Source organism: Chrysochloris asiatica, unplaced genomic scaffold (assembly GCF_000296735.1).
Source record: "Chrysochloris asiatica unplaced genomic scaffold, ChrAsi1.0 scaffold00003, whole genome shotgun sequence".
Taxonomy (NCBI): Eukaryota; Metazoa; Chordata; class Mammalia; order Afrosoricida; family Chrysochloridae; genus Chrysochloris; species Chrysochloris asiatica.
In genome coordinates, this window is record NW_006408521.1 from 28,737,967 (window position 1) to 28,755,172 (window position 17,206).

Consider the following 17,206-nt stretch of genomic DNA (forward strand, 5'->3'; position numbering starts at 1 on the left):
GCCTATCCAACTGTCATTTATTAGTCCTTAAAATTTCTCCAACATTGAGAAATGTCTTCTAGCAAAAGGATTCCAACCTTCATAAAACAGGAGTGGAGAGGGTAGGAGGGGTTGTGTGGGTATCTGTGCATACATGGAAGCCCATACATATTATGTATTTCAAGAAGATTAAATATAATGGTGTTCAAAAATTCATGGAAAAATCGAGTTGAAAGATAATGGAACTTTTCCATGAATTTTTTGAAGCCTTCTTATACAAAGAGTCCCTGAATGGCACAAATCATTACACACTAGAGTACTAACCAAAAGGTTGACAATTCAAACCACGGCTTTGAATTCAATTCATTCTGGTTTAACCCCCTGCTAGTAATTTGAATTTCCACTCCACATATATATAGAATCAGAATCTACATTCTAACAAGAATCCCTTCCCCGCCCCCCAGGTGATTCTTATATATACATAAGCTCCTGTTTAAAATACAGATTCTGATTCAGTATGTTTTGAGTGGAAAGACAGATTCTCAGCAAGGACCTGAACCAGAATGAACTGGTTCAAAGCCCTGCTTCAAACCCACCTACAGGTACAGGTGCCTCAGAAGGCCTGTCAATCTGCTTCCAAAGGTCACAGCCTTGAAAACCCTATGGAGTGCAGTTCTACTCTGCATGCATCTGTTGCCACAAGTTGTAATCAGCAGCAACTAATTAGTTAAATACAGAGCTATTGTATACTATACCTGTAGGACAGAAGAGGAAAGTTTCTGGCTCTCCAAGGTATTGATAGATTTCATTTGTGATGGAGACCTGGGCATGAGCAAAGGAACTGAATACCTCTTTGTCTGCTGCACACATATTATGGTCAATATCATCAAAAAGCAAGGCAAATGATCTGCACCCAAACTGAGAAACCTTTAGAGAGACAAAAGCAAGACATTCTACTAGTTGATCTTAAAGATAAAAATACAAGGTTCTAAATGTTAAAGTATACAGGTAATAGCTTAAAGTCAAATATCTTTAGTAGAATGTTTAAAGACAGACCTATAGTTTTTATATTTCCAGTGGAAAAAATTCCAAGTTAAAGATCTAGACAATAGTTTAGTTACCTATCTTTCATTTGTGTCTAGATATAATATGCCTATATGGTCTAACAAACTTCCTGTAATAAAGCACCTCCCTGGGTGCTGATTGCAGAATACCAACCAACAAGAGACAGAAAAATACTAAAACAAGAAACAATAAGAAAATTCAAGGAATGAAAAACCCCAGGCCTTTACCCTAGTCATAAAAGGCATAGTAATCCGAACTAAACCTTTTGTTGTTGTTGTTGTTGTTGTCAGGTGCCATCGAGTCGGAACCGACTCATAGCGACCCCATGCACAGCAGAACGAAACAATGTCCGATCCTGGGCCAACCTCACTACCGCTGCCACACTTGACGCCATCAATGATGCCACCTGGCCGATCCATCTCGTTGGGGGTCTTCCTCTTTTTCTCTGACCCTCTCCACCTGACCCAGCAGGACATCCTTCTCCAACGATTGTTCCCTCCGGACAATATGTCCAAAGTAGGAGAGACGAAGCTTAGCCAATTTGTCTATGAATCATGTGGAATTCGATCAAATAGGGAAATGCCCTCTTAAAAGCGCACTCATAAAACTTTTCACTGCCTTAAAATTTTTACCCAGCCATTTTAATGACACAAATAATATAAATCTCTGCCTACAGAAATTAAGAAGGAGCTCTGGTAATACAGTGGTTACAAATCAAGCTGCTAACCTCAAGGTCGGCAGTTCAAAACTACCAGCTGTTCCGCTGGAGAAAGATGAGGCTTTCTGCTCCCGTAAAGATATGCAGCCTCGGAAACCCTGTGCAGGGTCACAATGAGTTGGAACCAACTCCACTATACTTAACAACAACAAAAATAGAAATTAAGAAGTTCTGGTATAGTGCTACAGGATGGATAAGCACTGGATTGCTAACCACAAGGTTGGCAGTTCAAATACACTAGTTGCTCCTTAGAAACTACAGGGTTGCTATGAGTTGAAATGACTCACTGAAAGGTAACAACTACAAATATTAAACACTTACCAAAAAGTGGATGCCTTAAGACTTTACAAAAACAGCTTTTATGTTCATTAGAATTTGGAATACAATTAGGTTCCCCCAACAGTTTTTCTTTTCAGTTTGAGAAACTAGCCAATCATGTTGACTTTTATCCATATAAATGAGGGAATTGATGTCTAACAGGTTAACGTCCTGTTTCTATAAACTCAGTTAAATTGAGTAAAGCACCCAAGAGTATGTTATCAATTTCCCAAAATGTGGTCTGGAATTAGAATCTCAGAATCACCTGTATTCTTGGTCCCCACTCCAGAGTAGCACTTCTAGGAAGAATCTAATAGCCAGCATTCTTTTGAGCATTAACGCCTGAGCAATCTTTTAAAGCAATGCTTATGCAAACAGAAGTCTGGGAAGCCCTGGGACCACTAGTAAAGTTTTTCCTACTTACTTTGAAAAACTCCTGTTATCAGAATCATTCAAGTAAAAAATTCCTAAAGAAACAAGGGTAATTCTGGTTTCCTTTTAACATCATAAAAATAACTCAGAGAACATTAAAGTTTCAAGTACTGTATCAGGAAGCATAATTAAAAAGCAAGGATCTTACCTGGTCCAGTTTGCGTTTCAATGTAGATACTTCTTTAGGGTTAGAAAAGGTTATATCTAATCCAGGTGAAATAGCATAGATGAACTCTATCTCATATTCCCGTGCAGCAGAGATCAGAGTCATAAGTTGCTCTAAAGAAGAGAGTCCATGTTTTCATAAAACAGCACAGAAAATGAAAAGAACCTTCAACATTGAACTGAAGATAATATTTTCTAATTTACAGTGAAACAAGAAAGGAAAGTCCCTTTAATTTTATAAAATTGTTATGTTCAACACAACAGGCCATACAAAATGGCACAAGCCTAGTATAATTTAGTGTCATAGTAAAGAAAAAAAGAACTAGTTTTTACATCTTTACAAAATTGGCCCCCCCCCTTTCACTTCCAAATAGTTTCTTACCCCTTTTTGTGAAACAAACCCAAAACAATATTTTTTTGTTGCCATTTTTCCAAAAAAAATGCCAATTCATAGTGAATCTCATTTTTATTTTGTACAGCATTTGAGATTTTTTTTTGTTCTTTTTGCCATCTCTAAATAAATGAAATTTCTAAAACAAACCTACATATAACTATTTATAATTTAGAATGGAGAAAATTCTTTCTTCAGAATCAGTTAAGAGATAGTACGAACAACCCTGACTCCTCATCTTTAGACCCAAAGAAAAAACATTCATTGCAAATCTTCAAGCTTTTAAAATGTGGCAAGACTCTTTCCTAAATAAATATAAAACGTCTATTACTTCATACAACAGGACATAGCCTTAAATTACTTTCATGTGTATCTCAAGATAGTCATTTGATCATTTTTTGATTTTTGAACACATTAAATTTCATTACCAGCACCACCAGAATATGATAAAGTTGAAAATACACTTAAATTATATACAACAGTAAAAAGTAATAGTAAGAGACAGGGTAAGTTCTAATTGTTTCTTCATAATTCTAGAACACTTTTCTGCTTTCAATCCTTTGAACAGGCTTGGTAACCAGGTTCTCTTGATAGGTGCATGTATATACCATTTAAATTCTAAGCACAATAATGTTTCCTAATTCACTTAAATCCGCAAAGAAAAGCAGTGCTTGTTCTAACTTTACAGAGAGGTTCTCTAATGTACTACCTTATTTATGAACTAAGAATACATGTAGCAAGAATAATTGTGATGATTTTACACTTCTGTAGTTCTGGACAGCCGCAAGGTCTTTATTTTAAATAATGACAGGACTAGTATTAGTGCCATGCCAAGCCACACTGGAGTCTGGAACAAAAGATACAATCAATAATACCAATCTCCTCTCTTTACTCAAAGCTATTATATTTTGTTCACTGTGGATTTTAAATTTTTGAATTAATTTTGATTTTCAAAAATATTGCATGAAATATTATTTATCTTGATTACTGACTTTTTTAGCTCCTTAAATTTTGTGATCAAGGAGAATACCTCACTTGCCTTGCTCTAGGCTTGGCCCTGCTTCAGCACCACTTTGCCCAGCAGCCCACTGCTTAGAATGCTGGTTGAAAGAGAGAGTACAATTTATGACCAGAGAACAGTCAGATTGGGTTCACCCATTAATCACATTAATAGCCTTAACCTTGTTGGTGCCACTCATATGTCAATAACTCACATTAACTAAACAGTTATCAGGTAAAAGCAGGGTAACTACTATAAAATGAAAGTAAAATATTTAATAAAATACTCGTACAACTACATTTAAACTATAGCTGTTTTTCTTCACATATTCTGAATTTAAGGATCAAAATGAAAAAGATTACCAGCTTCCTCAACTGAATACATCTCTCGCCAAAACATCCTATGTTTGTAGTCGTCTTTTGGAGCATACAAGTATGTATTTAGTTCCCATTTCTGGAGCCTTAGAGGAAAGAAAATTCTATGTGTCAATAAGCAACATTTATAGACTATAAATTTCAGACTTTTCCTTTCCTGAAGTGTGTCTCTCTCAAAACAAAGCTAATAATATTCTGGGACAGTGCTTATTATCCTTTTTTAAGTCCACAGAACTTTAGTAAAAACACAGTAACACTGGGTGAGTTCGGTGAAGCTTAAAACATATTCAGCTTCCCCAGGATAAGTTTGAAGTAAAAACCACTGGCCTAGGTGACGAAATGAAAGACCAAGGCAAAATTAACGTCTACAATTAAGATCATCAAAAACTGTACTCAACTTAGTCAATGTTAGTAATTTCTCAAACAAAAGGAAAAAAAAAATCAAAGATTCTCCTAATTTACCTTCTAAAGAGTTCTTTTCTCTGTTCCATAATCCAAGGTCTTCCATAAAATCCTATATTCAAAGCATACATTAAATTATTTTCCATTTCAAAACATGATAAACTGTTTTTGGAAAAAAGCATGATATACATATAATGCAATCCCATCTTGCAAAACTGCAATATACCAAAATCTGAAGACTACTACCAACAACAACTGTAAAATACTAAGGGTGGTGACATCATGAAGTGACTTTTTTCCATTTCTGCATACGTAAATTTTTTTTTTCTACCACAAACATTACTTTGTTGTTGTTGGTAAGTGCTGTAGAGTCGATTCCGACTCATAGTGACCCTGTATAGGGTTTTCCAAGGAGCTGGTGAGTTTGAACAGCCGACCTGGAAATTCAAACAGACCTTATGGTTGAGTGCTTATCCTACAGAGCCACACTAGGACTTTATTACTTATGCAATAGGTATTTGAAAATGGGTAAACCATATAATGGTTTTTCATTGCCAATAAAAAAGCAAACAATATTTTATTTTAACTCTTTAAAAGAGAATTAATTCTTAAAATGGGGAAGGAGGAGCAAAGCTATAAAACTATTACAAACAACAATTACTTCCTAGGAGAATTAAGTTGCTTTAGAGGGGCGAGAGGAAATAAAGTGGGAAATGGATCAGGAAAAGTAATCTAGAAAGGAATCTGACTGGCCTAACTTTTTTTAAGTTTCTGATATAACCAAAGAAACCAAAAAATGACTGAAACCAAATTCACAAGAAATTTAGCAACAGAGTTGGGGCATATAGGAAACTCCCAAGCAATCTCAATTCTATAGCAAAGGTTTAATTTATTTTTTAAATTATGGTTTAGGTAAATGTTTACAGAGCTAATTAGTTTTCCATTCAACAATTTAAATACATTTTGTTCTGCAACATTAGTTGCAATTCAAAGCAAAAATTTTAACTGAAAAATTAACACTGTGACTTATTTCAGAAGAGAACAGAGCACTAGTAATACACACTGCCTGATACAAACGCCAGACTAATACTGGGCTCCACCATAGACATTGCATCCTCACTCCTCTGCAAGTGTTAAGAGCAAGCTCTGAGATACCATGCAGATAGTTAACAAAACATTTTGAACATAAAATGCTTTTTAGACAAGCACAGTCTCCACATTAAGAGACTAACCTACAACTGAAATTCCTGCTATTTGTTTAAGCTCCAATCTCTATAGACAGAATTGTCACAAAAAAGAACAGCAGCAGACCGTGAAAAGCTCATTATATATTAAGATATGAAACTGTAGCATTTATAAGCTTGACAATTCAACGTAACCCTCTTATAACCTCTTCAATAAAACCTGTATAAATTTTACCTAAACAAGAATATTAAAAAACCACCTATTGGGAGTCCTGGTGTGGCACTACAGGTTAAGCACTGGACTGCTAACCACTCTTTTAAAGGGGTCCCTGTCCTTTCAGAGTAGCCCACCAAAGGTGGATGAAGCTATCAGCAACTGTCTAGCACATGGAGTACAAAAGGTCAGTATTTCAAACCCACAAGCCATGCCTTGAAAATCCTACAGAGTGTCACTATGAAACTGAATCAACTTGACAGCACCTAACAATGTTGTCTGTCCTAAGTGCCCTCAAGTGGATCCAACACCTAGAGACCACCCTTTATAGGCTTTCTGAGGAGCAGCTGGTGAGTTTGAACCACCGACCTTGTGGTCAGCATTCCAGTCCTTATTCTACAGTACCACACCAGGACTCCAACAACTTAAATATTCTTAAAGCACTTAGCATTGTTAATTTTTCTCTTATGGGCAACAATCATTAAACATCCATTTTAACAAAAAAATCTTTCCAGTGCTTAACATCTTCAGAAGCCCTAACTTCGCTTTTTTTTTTTTTTTTTTTGATAGACTGCCACCACAAATAGAAAGCAGAGCTATTACCATAAATTAAAACCAAAGGTTTGTGCAGGAAGGAAACAAAAAAGAAATTCTAGCAGTACCCTACATTATTTGCTATCCTTGTTCATTTTAGGAATGATGCCAACCAAAAACAACAATAAAAAGTCCAGTGTAGATTTAGGTACTCAGTCACCAAAGAAATATAGAAGGATTCAGTGGGGAGGAGCAGAATACAGAATTGAAGACAACTCTAGTGGAGTCCTGGTGTGGTGCTGTAGGAAAAGCACTGACTGGACTGATAACCACTAGTTCAGCAGTTCAAACCCACCAGCCACTCTTTGGAAACCCTATTGTTTATGCTGCTGTAAAGTGCCATTCAGTAGGTTCTGACTCAAAGCAACCCTGTGGTTTCCAAGGAGCAGCAGTTGGGTTTGAACTGCGGTTCTTGTGGTTCAGAGTCCAGTGCTTATCCTACAGTGCCACACAAAACCCTAAGGGTCAAACCAACTCCTTAGCACTTAACAATTACTCTCCAGCATAGGAATAGTTCCCTGGATAATGACAAAGATCGGGTAAGAACAGAGATCTCAGCTCCTAAATGTGTCTTTTAAGTTGAAATTGTAACTAAGTCAGAACAGGTATATTTGGTTCCTATTTAGTCTTATTTTAGTGCAAGAAAAGGCTGCAACCTTTTCAGTGATTTAAAAGCTCACTGGCAGCAAATGAAGAATTGTTTCCAGTAGGGGTTGGGCTCAATTCTTTCAAAGTGAGGGTAAATTTACATAAACATTAAAGGGCAACTACTGGCACTACAGGACGCAGCCTCTCCCCAGAAACTATATGGGGTAGCTCTGAGACTTGAAGGCACTTACACTGGTAATGAAGTTGGATGGTAAGCAAATTGGGTGATTTCTAAAAAAACAAACCAAATTACATAAACCAGGATGAGCTTTTTTCTCCATAATTTAACAAAGGCATAGCAAGAAGACAAAAGTTTCCTTAGAAACTCATTGCAATTTAACTTGAAAATTCCTATATTCCCTGCACTCTACCAACTTAAGATCTTTGATGATAAAATACAATCTTTTTATAGAATCTGAGTATACTCAAACCAGCCCAATAAATAATTAGCTAGTAATTCACAAAGCTGTCATTGTTTTCATAATCACCGGACTACAAACCATAAGGTCAGAGGTTCGAGCCCACCAGCTGCTCTGCGGGAAACCAATTCTGTTGGTTTTCTGTTCCTACAAAGATATTCTGCCTCAGAAACCCTATACAGGGTGGCTACCTAGTCAGAACTGACACTTAACACATTTAACGAAATAGAAGCAGTTGTCTGTCCTCCCAAATTCTCCAAGATCGTTAACTCTATGCTAAACAGACTGCTTTACTCCCTGTTGTAGTCTGTTCTCTCATTACCATAAAACTTTATTTAAAATACTATAACCACTACCCATCTTTCAAATGAATCCTCTACACACTGTGAAAGCTGATGCTCTCAACCAGGAAGCCAATCCTTCTTTTCTTTCCCTTGTTTGTGCTTTATAAGACTCATTTAATACAAAGTTACTTACTCGTGTGCACATCATTACATAGAGAAAGAAAAGTGAGACAGCTAAACAGTTCTGGGCCGACTTCAGAAAATTCATATGCCGAACTGCAAGAGCTACTATAGAAGATGGGTAGGTTATTTGCCCGTTCATATTCAGAATTGAGATACAATCCTTTGGTAATTGTCCTCTGTTGTTGTTGAGTGCCATGGAATCGGTTGGGACTCAGAGACCCAGTGTAGTGTTTCCAAGGAGAGACTGGTGAGTTTGAACCGCTGACCTTGTGGTTCAAATTGACCTTGCAGTACTGCGCTTATCCTACAGCGCCACACCAGGACTCCATTCCATCATTTCTTTTTAACTGGATATGGGAAGGAAAAAGGCGAGGACTGCAGCCTCTTCTATAACTTCTAAACGGAATTCTTGAGAATCTGTTATCAAAGTCAAAGCATCATCCCTTGGGGGGGCAGGAGGAAGTACAGTAGTTGGTAAAGAGGGCAGTTTTCGAGGCTGCAAATGAACCTTCAAAGCGTGGGGGCTGGGCAACAAAAATTTTCTAAACTCAGAGAAATCTGTAATGCCACAGTGCCCAGGAAATCACGCACGTCTGTGTGGTTGATCCCCCTCCCAAAAGGGTAGGGGCAAAAACACGATACCTTTTTTTTTTTTTAAACAACTGAATGCAGAAAACACTACATAATATAAGTAAAACCCTGAGCCTAATATCAAGTTCTTTACCGATCGCTTCCTTCGAGTAAGCCTGGCTCCAGGCCCAGGACGGGTGGGGTCAAGTCTGCTAATAGCCAGAAGGGAATTTTGTGCCATTTCAGAACGTGAGAGGCTACCCCACCGCATGTTTTCTGACCTACCAGGCTAATCCACTAACCAGCTGCAACAAAGTCAAGGCTCCAACTCATGGTGACCACCATGTGCGTCAGAGTAAACTGCCCGACAAAGGGTTTTCAATGGCTGGTTTTCCGGATGTAGATGATATGGATCGCCAGGCCTTTCTTCCGAGGTGTCTCTGCAAGGACTAGATTCTCCAACGTCTCCGTTACGAACGGCTTTATACTACCCAGAAACACCAACATTTTAGAACCCCTTAAAGCACAGGGTCGACTTCACCCAGTGACACCTCCAAAGAATCTTGAAAATCCTAAGGGGCAGTTCTACTCTAAAGACTCGTAGCTTTAAGTAGGAATGGACTCCGCAGCAACTAAGTATTATGCTCCATCCCCCAGGGCGCTCCTCCTTCCGCGCCAACAACCCCTCCTCCAGAGTAGAAAACAAAAAATCCAAACCGTGGTCTTAGAGTCCGTTCCGACTCATAGTAGAACTGCCCCAATAGGATTTACAAGGCTGTCATCTTTACGAGAGCAAACATCTTTCTCCCCTAGAGCGGCTGATGGGTTCGAATTCGCAGACGAGAGCTTAACCGCTGCGCAACCCGGGTTCCTCCACGAGGAAAGAATGTGTTAACACTGGGGCGTAAAGAAGGCACTTCGGCCAGCCCGCGCCAGGGCGCTCACCTTCCACCACGCCACACAGGAATCTCCGAGCCCCTCCGGCCGCCCCGGCCACCGCTGCTCCCGAAGACCCAGTCGGGTTGTCATCTCCAGAAGCCTGAGCTGCCGGCGTTTCCAACGGTGCCCCCGCGGAGGCGGAGGCGGCTGCAGGATTGGAATTGAGCTCGCTCTCCTGTTCCTCCAGCGCAGCCTGGCTCTCCTTTTGCACCATCCTCCTGCCTCCGGCCGCCGCCACCTCTGCAAGTCCTCCTCGGTCTCCGTCCGTTGGGCCTCTGGCCCGGAGCCCTGGAAAGGGCCTAGGCTCCGTGCGCGCGCCCTTCCGGCTCCTTCCCTTCCCCCTCTGCCCTTCCCCCCTCCCTCTCCGCAGGGGCCCGGATGAGAAGGGCGGCGGCACCAGCGTGAGCCCTTTGTCAGCCGCAGCCTCAGCTGGGAAGCCGGGAGCCGGAGCGGAAAGCGAGACTGGAACCTCTTTTTCTCTGAAGGCAAATGGCCAAAGCTCCTTTTCTCGTTCTTGGTTAGCCTCTGTTACCCTCCTAATTATCTCCGCCTTCTACTGTTTCCCCAACGAACCCCCTAGATCTCTTCTGCCTCTGCTCCTACCGCCCGCTTCCTGTTTATCCGCACTGCGCCTGCGTCGCAGACCGGCTCAGACCGGTCCCTTCAATCCGGCTCCCCCTCCTTTTGGGTCAGCCCATTAAACCTCATTCGGTAGGGCAGACTAGAACATAGAGCACGCGAAAAGCTGATGGTAACGAGAGCAATGGGATGTACCACTTACGATTACCACCCTCCAGATCGAGCCAGGCACCCTGGGACGGACCATTACCCTACTCGAAGAAGGGGAGTATGGGAGAAGGCTGCGCCCAGTTAGGGCAATTGGGAGAAGGGGGTAGGGTGAAAAAGAGAGGTGTTTACTTTCTCAATGCGCAGGCGCGGAAATGAAGCCTCTAATTCTTAAAGAGATAGGAAAATACTGACCTACTTTCTCTTGAGATGCTCCTAATAGGTTGACTCATTACATCTGTCCCGCCCAGACTCAGTTCTATGAAGACACTACTTCAAAGAACTCAGTTCATCGCCTCGAGTCATTGTCTCCTATCCCCAACCTGGCGCTAACCTTATTTAAAAATGTGGTCATTCGTTAATTTCTTCACACCGCAGACACCTACTGAACTTGCCTCGTTTTTGACTCTGGGGCTACTATGAGCTCACAGTGTTAGGGAGGAGACCAGCAAGCGCACACACTCACCATGCTGTATACCCACGTGTTGGAGGAGCCCAGTTAGAGCATAACTCCTTTGAAGAGAGGTGGCTGTGGCTTTACATTTGAACTGGATCTTAAAGATTGAGTAGAAGTGAGTAGGAAGGAACTCTGGTAACGTAGTGGTTACGAATCGCGCTGCGAACCTCAGGGTCAGCAGTTCGAAACTACCAGCTGTTCCGCGTAAGAAAAATGAGGCTTTCTGCTCCCGTAAAGATTTACAGCCTCGGAAACCCTTTGCAGGGTCACTAAGAGTCGGAACAGCCTCCACTGCACGTAACCACCGAAGGTTGAGTGAGGAGCGAAAGAGCGTTCTATCCAGAGAAGTCCGAGCGACCGTGTATAGGTTTTCCGAGGAGTGGCTAGTGAGTTTGAACCACCGACAGTGGTGTGGTTCAAACCGACCTTGTAGTCAAGTGCTTATCCTTCCACGCCACACCAGGACTCCACAGCAAAGGTAGGAGACTTGAAAAGGCCACACTTCTTTGAGGATGGGGAGCTCCTCCTCAATACATTGAGGAGAAAATGGTTTCCCAGGAGAAACCTCGGAACCATAGGTAGATTCGAGTCCCTTTGCTGTATGTTCTTAAAGCTCCCTGTACTTCTATCATAAGGCTCTTTACACTTACTTTGATGGAAAAATCTGTCTCAATTTATGGGACAATATTTTTCTTCAAAGATTGTTGAACCCCTCTCGAGTACATAAAAATATAAGCATCTCAGTCACAATGTGATTATTATAACTTATTATTACGCTACCATCTATCTGACACTTCAGAGAAGCTCTGGGGGTGCCGTGGTGAAGAGCCCGCTGCTAATCAAAAGGTCAGTAGTTGGAATCCACCAGCCAGCTTGCTCAGAGGGAGAAAAATGTGGCAATCTGCTTTCATAAAGATTCTCACCCACTGCCATCGAGTCAATTAAGACCAATAGTGTCCCTGTGGTGGGGGTGGTAGTTGTGTGTCTTGTGCCGTGGAGTTGGTTTCTACTGTATAGGGTTTCTGAGGTTGTAAATCTTTACGGGGAGCAAGCTTCCGGTAGAAGCGTCATCTTTCTCCCGCGGAGCTCCTGGTAGATTTGAACAAACTGGCGTTGCAGTTAGTAGCCCATCTCTTAACCATCTATCCCTATCGTAATAGTAGAACTGCCCGAGTAGGTGCCAATCCTATATGGAGCAGCTGGTTAGTTTGAACTACCTACCGTTGGTTACCAGTCAGGCTGCTATCCTCAAGGTCAGGAGTTCGAAACTACCAGCTGTCTTGCGGGAGAAAGATGAGGCTTTCTGCCCCGCCTAAAGATTTACAGCTTAGGAAATCCTGTGCAGGGTCGCTATGAGTCGGGAACGACTCCATAGCACATCGCCATCACCTTGTGGTAAGAAGCCCAGTGCTTAACTCACTACACCACCAGGGCTCCTTCCATAAAGACTGTTATTAAATGCCATCCAGTCAGTTCCAACTCATAGCTACCATGTATAGGGTTTCCAAGGAGCAGCTGGTAGGTTTGAACTGCCAACCTTGGTGGTTAACAGCCCAGTGCTGGTCCTACAGCAACACACTCTGACTCCAACATATAAGTTGCAACCTTGGAAACCTTGAGTCAGTTCAACCCTATCTTATAGAGTCACTCTATGGAAATCAATTTAACAGCAATGGATAGTTGCTGCCTCACCCTTCAACCTGGTATTATTCAACTCCTCCCCTTCTCTAGCCCAGGGACTCTTCTTTTTAGTCTTGGAATGTTGAGATGGGGGTTGCTGCTGCATGCTGTGGAGTTGGAAACCCTATACAGAGTTACTATGATAATATTTAACAGCAACATAGGGCTTCAAAGGCTGTTAATCTTTATGGGAGCAGAAAACCTCACCTTTCTGTGTAATTCAAACTGCTGACCTTGTGGTTAGCAGCCCAATGCATACTCATTGTGCTACCAGGGCTAGCAGGAGGAAGCCTTTTCTTAGGGGAGCTTCCATGATAACAGCTGAGGGCCAGAAGCAATTTCACTGGGTTTTGTGGTCCCTTGGGGAATTTGGGGGTTGATCTCATGACACTTACACCTCACACTGTAGCAACTGCAAGTCAACATCCCCAATTTCATCTACTCTGCACTGACTAACTCTGGGGAAAGATCCACATTCCATATCTAAACCTCTCAAACTTCAGCTGTGGTCTTTGCCCCCGACACAAGTGCCACACATTTTCTCTCCACCCCTGACATCTAGGATAGAAACCGGTGCTTAATAAGTAGGCCCATGATCAGTATTTGTGGAAACATAACAGACTTAGTCCAATCACAGGAACCCAGTTTATAAGTGCTATGAAAGGAGAGTGAGCAATGTGATGCCGAGGAGCTGCAGTGAGACTGTTCCAGACCAAGTTTGATGGTGCTGGTTCTGATTCATGACGACCCTATATAGGGTTTTCAAGGCTGTAAATCTTTTCAGGAGCAGAAAGCTTCAACTTTCTCCCATGTAGATTTGAATTGCTGACTTTGCAGTTAGCAGCCCAACTCATAATCCACCCCACTAGCAGGACCCCTTACACATGGGGGCACAGCAGTGGAGACAGGGAGGTACATCTTTAGTGGTGGAACTGGTGACTGATTAAATAGGGGTGGGGCAGAGTGAAGAAATGAAGATTCCTTTTTTTTTTTTTAATATTTTATTTTGCATATTTCAATGCTGCTGGTATTAGGTGCTGTCAAGTAGATTCCAACTTATAATGACAGTGTAGAATTTGCCCATGGGAACTTCTTAGCTACTATCTGATCACCAGGTGCTTTTCCCAGGGGTTGCTGCTGTTGCTACCTGCTGACACGTCAGTTCCAACTCATAGTAATCCTGTGTAGAATTTCCAAGGAGCAGCTGGTGGGCTTGAACCTCTGACCTTACAGTTAGCAGTCCAGTGTTTACCCAACAGGACTACACACCAAGACTCCACGGGGTTGCTAGGTGGGTTCGAACCACCAACTTTTTGTTTAGTGGCTGAACATTTACCCACTGCACCACCACGACTCCTTGAAGAGTAGGTGAATGTTGGTGTCTCGTACTGAGATAGGAAAGACTGGGAGGGCATGATGTTCTAAGTAAAAGACACTAACAACCGCTTAATTCCTCAGATCCAAATTTTTAACATGTTAAGTTTAGTTCCAGTTTTCCATGTAAACTTTGAGAAATCCATTACAGGTCCACATGGAGATGTTAAATAAGCAACTGGATATATTGGTCTTAGGGCTCGGGACTCATAGAGTTCTGCAAATATAAACTTAGGAGTCTTCTGCATATAGATGAGATGGTATTTAAAGCCATGGGACTGGGTGCTATTTGAAGAAGATCAGATCAAACCATAGCCCTCCCTTCCCCACCCCTACATTGAGAAGGATGAGTTTGCAAGGAAGGGCTGAGTAGAGGTGGCCAAAGAGGTAGGAGGAAAACATTGAGTATGACATACTGGAAGATGAGAGAGGAGGAGAATTTTGAGATAGACCAGCTGCCAATATTCAGATTCCAGCCAATGACTGAGACAAAATGATCAGAATGCCAATCTGCTGGGTTTTTCTAAATCCCATCTGTGTGTCCTGGCTCTGAGGCACTTCTCACCCCTTAGCAATTCTGTGTCAGCCTTCAACTTCTCTGAAGCTTGATTCTTTCCTAAAAAATGGAGACTCTATGTCTGATCTTGTTATATACATACTCACTGTGTTCATTCATTTAATCATAATCTCTTAAAATTTTTTGTTGTTGAGACTATACACAGCAAACCATACACAAATTAAAGTTTCAACGTGCTCAATTCAGTGACATTGATTACAACCTTCAAGTTGTGTAACTATTCTCATCCTCTTTCTCTGAACTGTTCTTCCCTCAAGTTCTATCTAGTCTTGTGAGTTGCTGTTGCCAGTTTGATATCATATAGATAGCACTGTAGAATGCTGGACTGCTAACAGCACAGTCAGCCGTTCAAATTCACCACTCACTCCACAGGAGAAAGATGAGACTGTCTGCTTCTGTAAAGACTTATAGCCTCAGAAACTCTATATGAGTTGACTATGAGTCAGAATGGCCTCAATCACAATCTGCAGATAGTTATTAAAAGAGCATAAGGCTCAAGGTAGACATTTGTTTTTACTAGCTAAGAGAAACTACGGTTTGGTTTTAAGAACACTTTATGGAATATTTTTGGTTTAAGGTTTAAAGATGATCTCAGGGCAATAGTGTCATGGATTGAATTGTGTCCCCAAAATATGTATCAGCTTAGGTATATAAGGATTCTCAGTAGGTATGGCAGTTTATAATAATTAATCATCCCTCATGATGTGATCTGATGTCATCAGTCAATCAGTTGTAAGGGAATTAAGGTAGGATGCAACATCCTTACTTAGGACATTGCCCTGATCTGATGTAAGGGACGTTTTCCTGGGGTGTAACCTGTATCACCTTTTATCCTAGAAGAGCTAAAAGGAGTGCACAGAAAGGGGAACCCTCAATGCCACCAAGAAAGCAGAGCCCAGAGTGGAGCACATCCTCTGAACCTGGGGTCCCTGCACTGAGAACCTCGTAGACCCAGGGGAAGATTGATGCCCTAGAGCTAGCACCCTGAATTTGGACTTTTAACCTCAACTGGGAGAGAATAAATATCTACTTGTTAAAGCCATCCCTTCCTGGTATTTTTGTTATAGAAGTACCAAATAAGTAAGACAAATAGTTTCAGGGGTTTATCCAAACTCCATGACTCCAGAAAATCTGGAATCCATGAGAATTTGAAGTTCCATTCTGTATATTCCCCCTTTTAAACAAGATTCTTTTTCAGAATCTTTGATCAAAATGTTCAGTACTAGTACCTGGGCACCATCTAGTCCTTCTGGTCTCATGGCAAAGAAGGCAGTTGTTTATGGAGACAATTAGACACACATCAATTACCTATCATGTGCCAGGTCCTGGGGACAGTTATCTAGTGCTTGTATTAACATAAATACCACAAGTGGATGGCTGGAACAAACAGACCTTTATTCTCTCACAGTTTAGAAAGCTAGAAGTCAGAATTCGGGGTGTGAACTCCAAGGGAAGGCTTTCTCTCTCTCTCTCTGTGACAGTTCTGAGGGAGATATATCTAATTTTTTTTCCCCATAACCAGCCATCCCACATAAGTAAACTGACCAACTGAATGTGAGTTTCACAAACACACAACCCAATAGTACACAAATATATACATACTAAATTTAAATGAAAATCTGTCTTTGAAATCTCTTTTTCACTCTTGTACCTGATGCTGTCATTGAATTTGACACCTGTTCTATTTCTGGTAAGCAAGAGAAAAAATATAAAATCCTTCATTAAATATTTGGCTTGCATTTGCAAGTTATTGATCCAGTATTATGGAAAGTTGTTTTTTGTTTTTTGTTTTTTTCTTGTAGTTTTATCACTTAAGAGGAGTTGTGACTCAAACCCAAGGACTGAAGAAGCAGATGGTTCTGTGGTCATGTGAGTAGGGAACACAGCTGACAAAAGGAAGGACTCAGAAAGTGAGTTCTTCTTCTTGGACTCTGTACTCCGTTGACCTTGGCAATGTGTACAGTGAGACTGAATAGAATGTAATCTTTCGGGGGATGGTAAGGCTTGATCATCACATAGTACCCAGAGGGTCATTGGTGGCCCCTACCCAAGAGCCAAGTGAAGAAAGATTCCCACCCCACACAGGAAGTCTCTTGTTACTCTTTTGGCCACCAGCCCCATCATGATCTATCCTGGGTCTACCCCATCTGATCTCTCCATATTACCTGACTGGGGTGTGGGCACATGTGCATATCCTTACTAGAGGCAATGTTGGGATATTTACACAAAAGAACTTCATTAGAAAGTAAAGGGTAAGTTAATTCACAATAAAGCATTAAAAAAAAAAGTGTAGGGTAAGTACTTCCCATCCCTAAAGAAAGCGCTTTGAGATTAAGAAGTCTGCAGAAGAGAAAATCTTGATTCAAAGGTAAAAATGGCTTGTTGGAGGTATATGGCCTCTTCTAAGTTCAGGAGGGGAAGAGGAAATCATTATCAGCATCAATAGCTCAGGG

At 41.3% G+C, this 17,206-nt stretch overlaps 1 protein-coding gene across 2 annotated transcripts in view; it reads right to left on the bottom strand.

The window, feature by feature from the left end:
* The window catches only part of MGEA5 (meningioma expressed antigen 5 (hyaluronidase)), a 31,110-nt gene extending 20,624 nt beyond the window's left edge, over positions 1-10,486 (bottom strand). Inside the window, exons 1-5 of one of the 2 annotated variants that reach the window (XM_006831269.1) lie at positions 9,886-10,486; positions 4,905-4,956; positions 4,431-4,528; positions 2,661-2,791; positions 735-906 (exon numbers count right to left, since the gene is read on the bottom strand). In XM_006831269.1, coding sequence (XP_006831332.1) covers positions 735-906; positions 2,661-2,791; positions 4,431-4,528; positions 4,905-4,956; positions 9,886-10,093 — 661 coding nt within the window. In that variant the 5' untranslated portion in view covers positions 10,094-10,486. The remainder of the gene's footprint in view (positions 1-734; positions 907-2,660; positions 2,792-4,430; positions 4,529-4,904; positions 4,957-9,885) is intronic. The other variant, XM_006831270.1, reaches the window with a different exon arrangement.
* Positions 10,487-17,206: the final 6,720 nt, after the last annotated feature.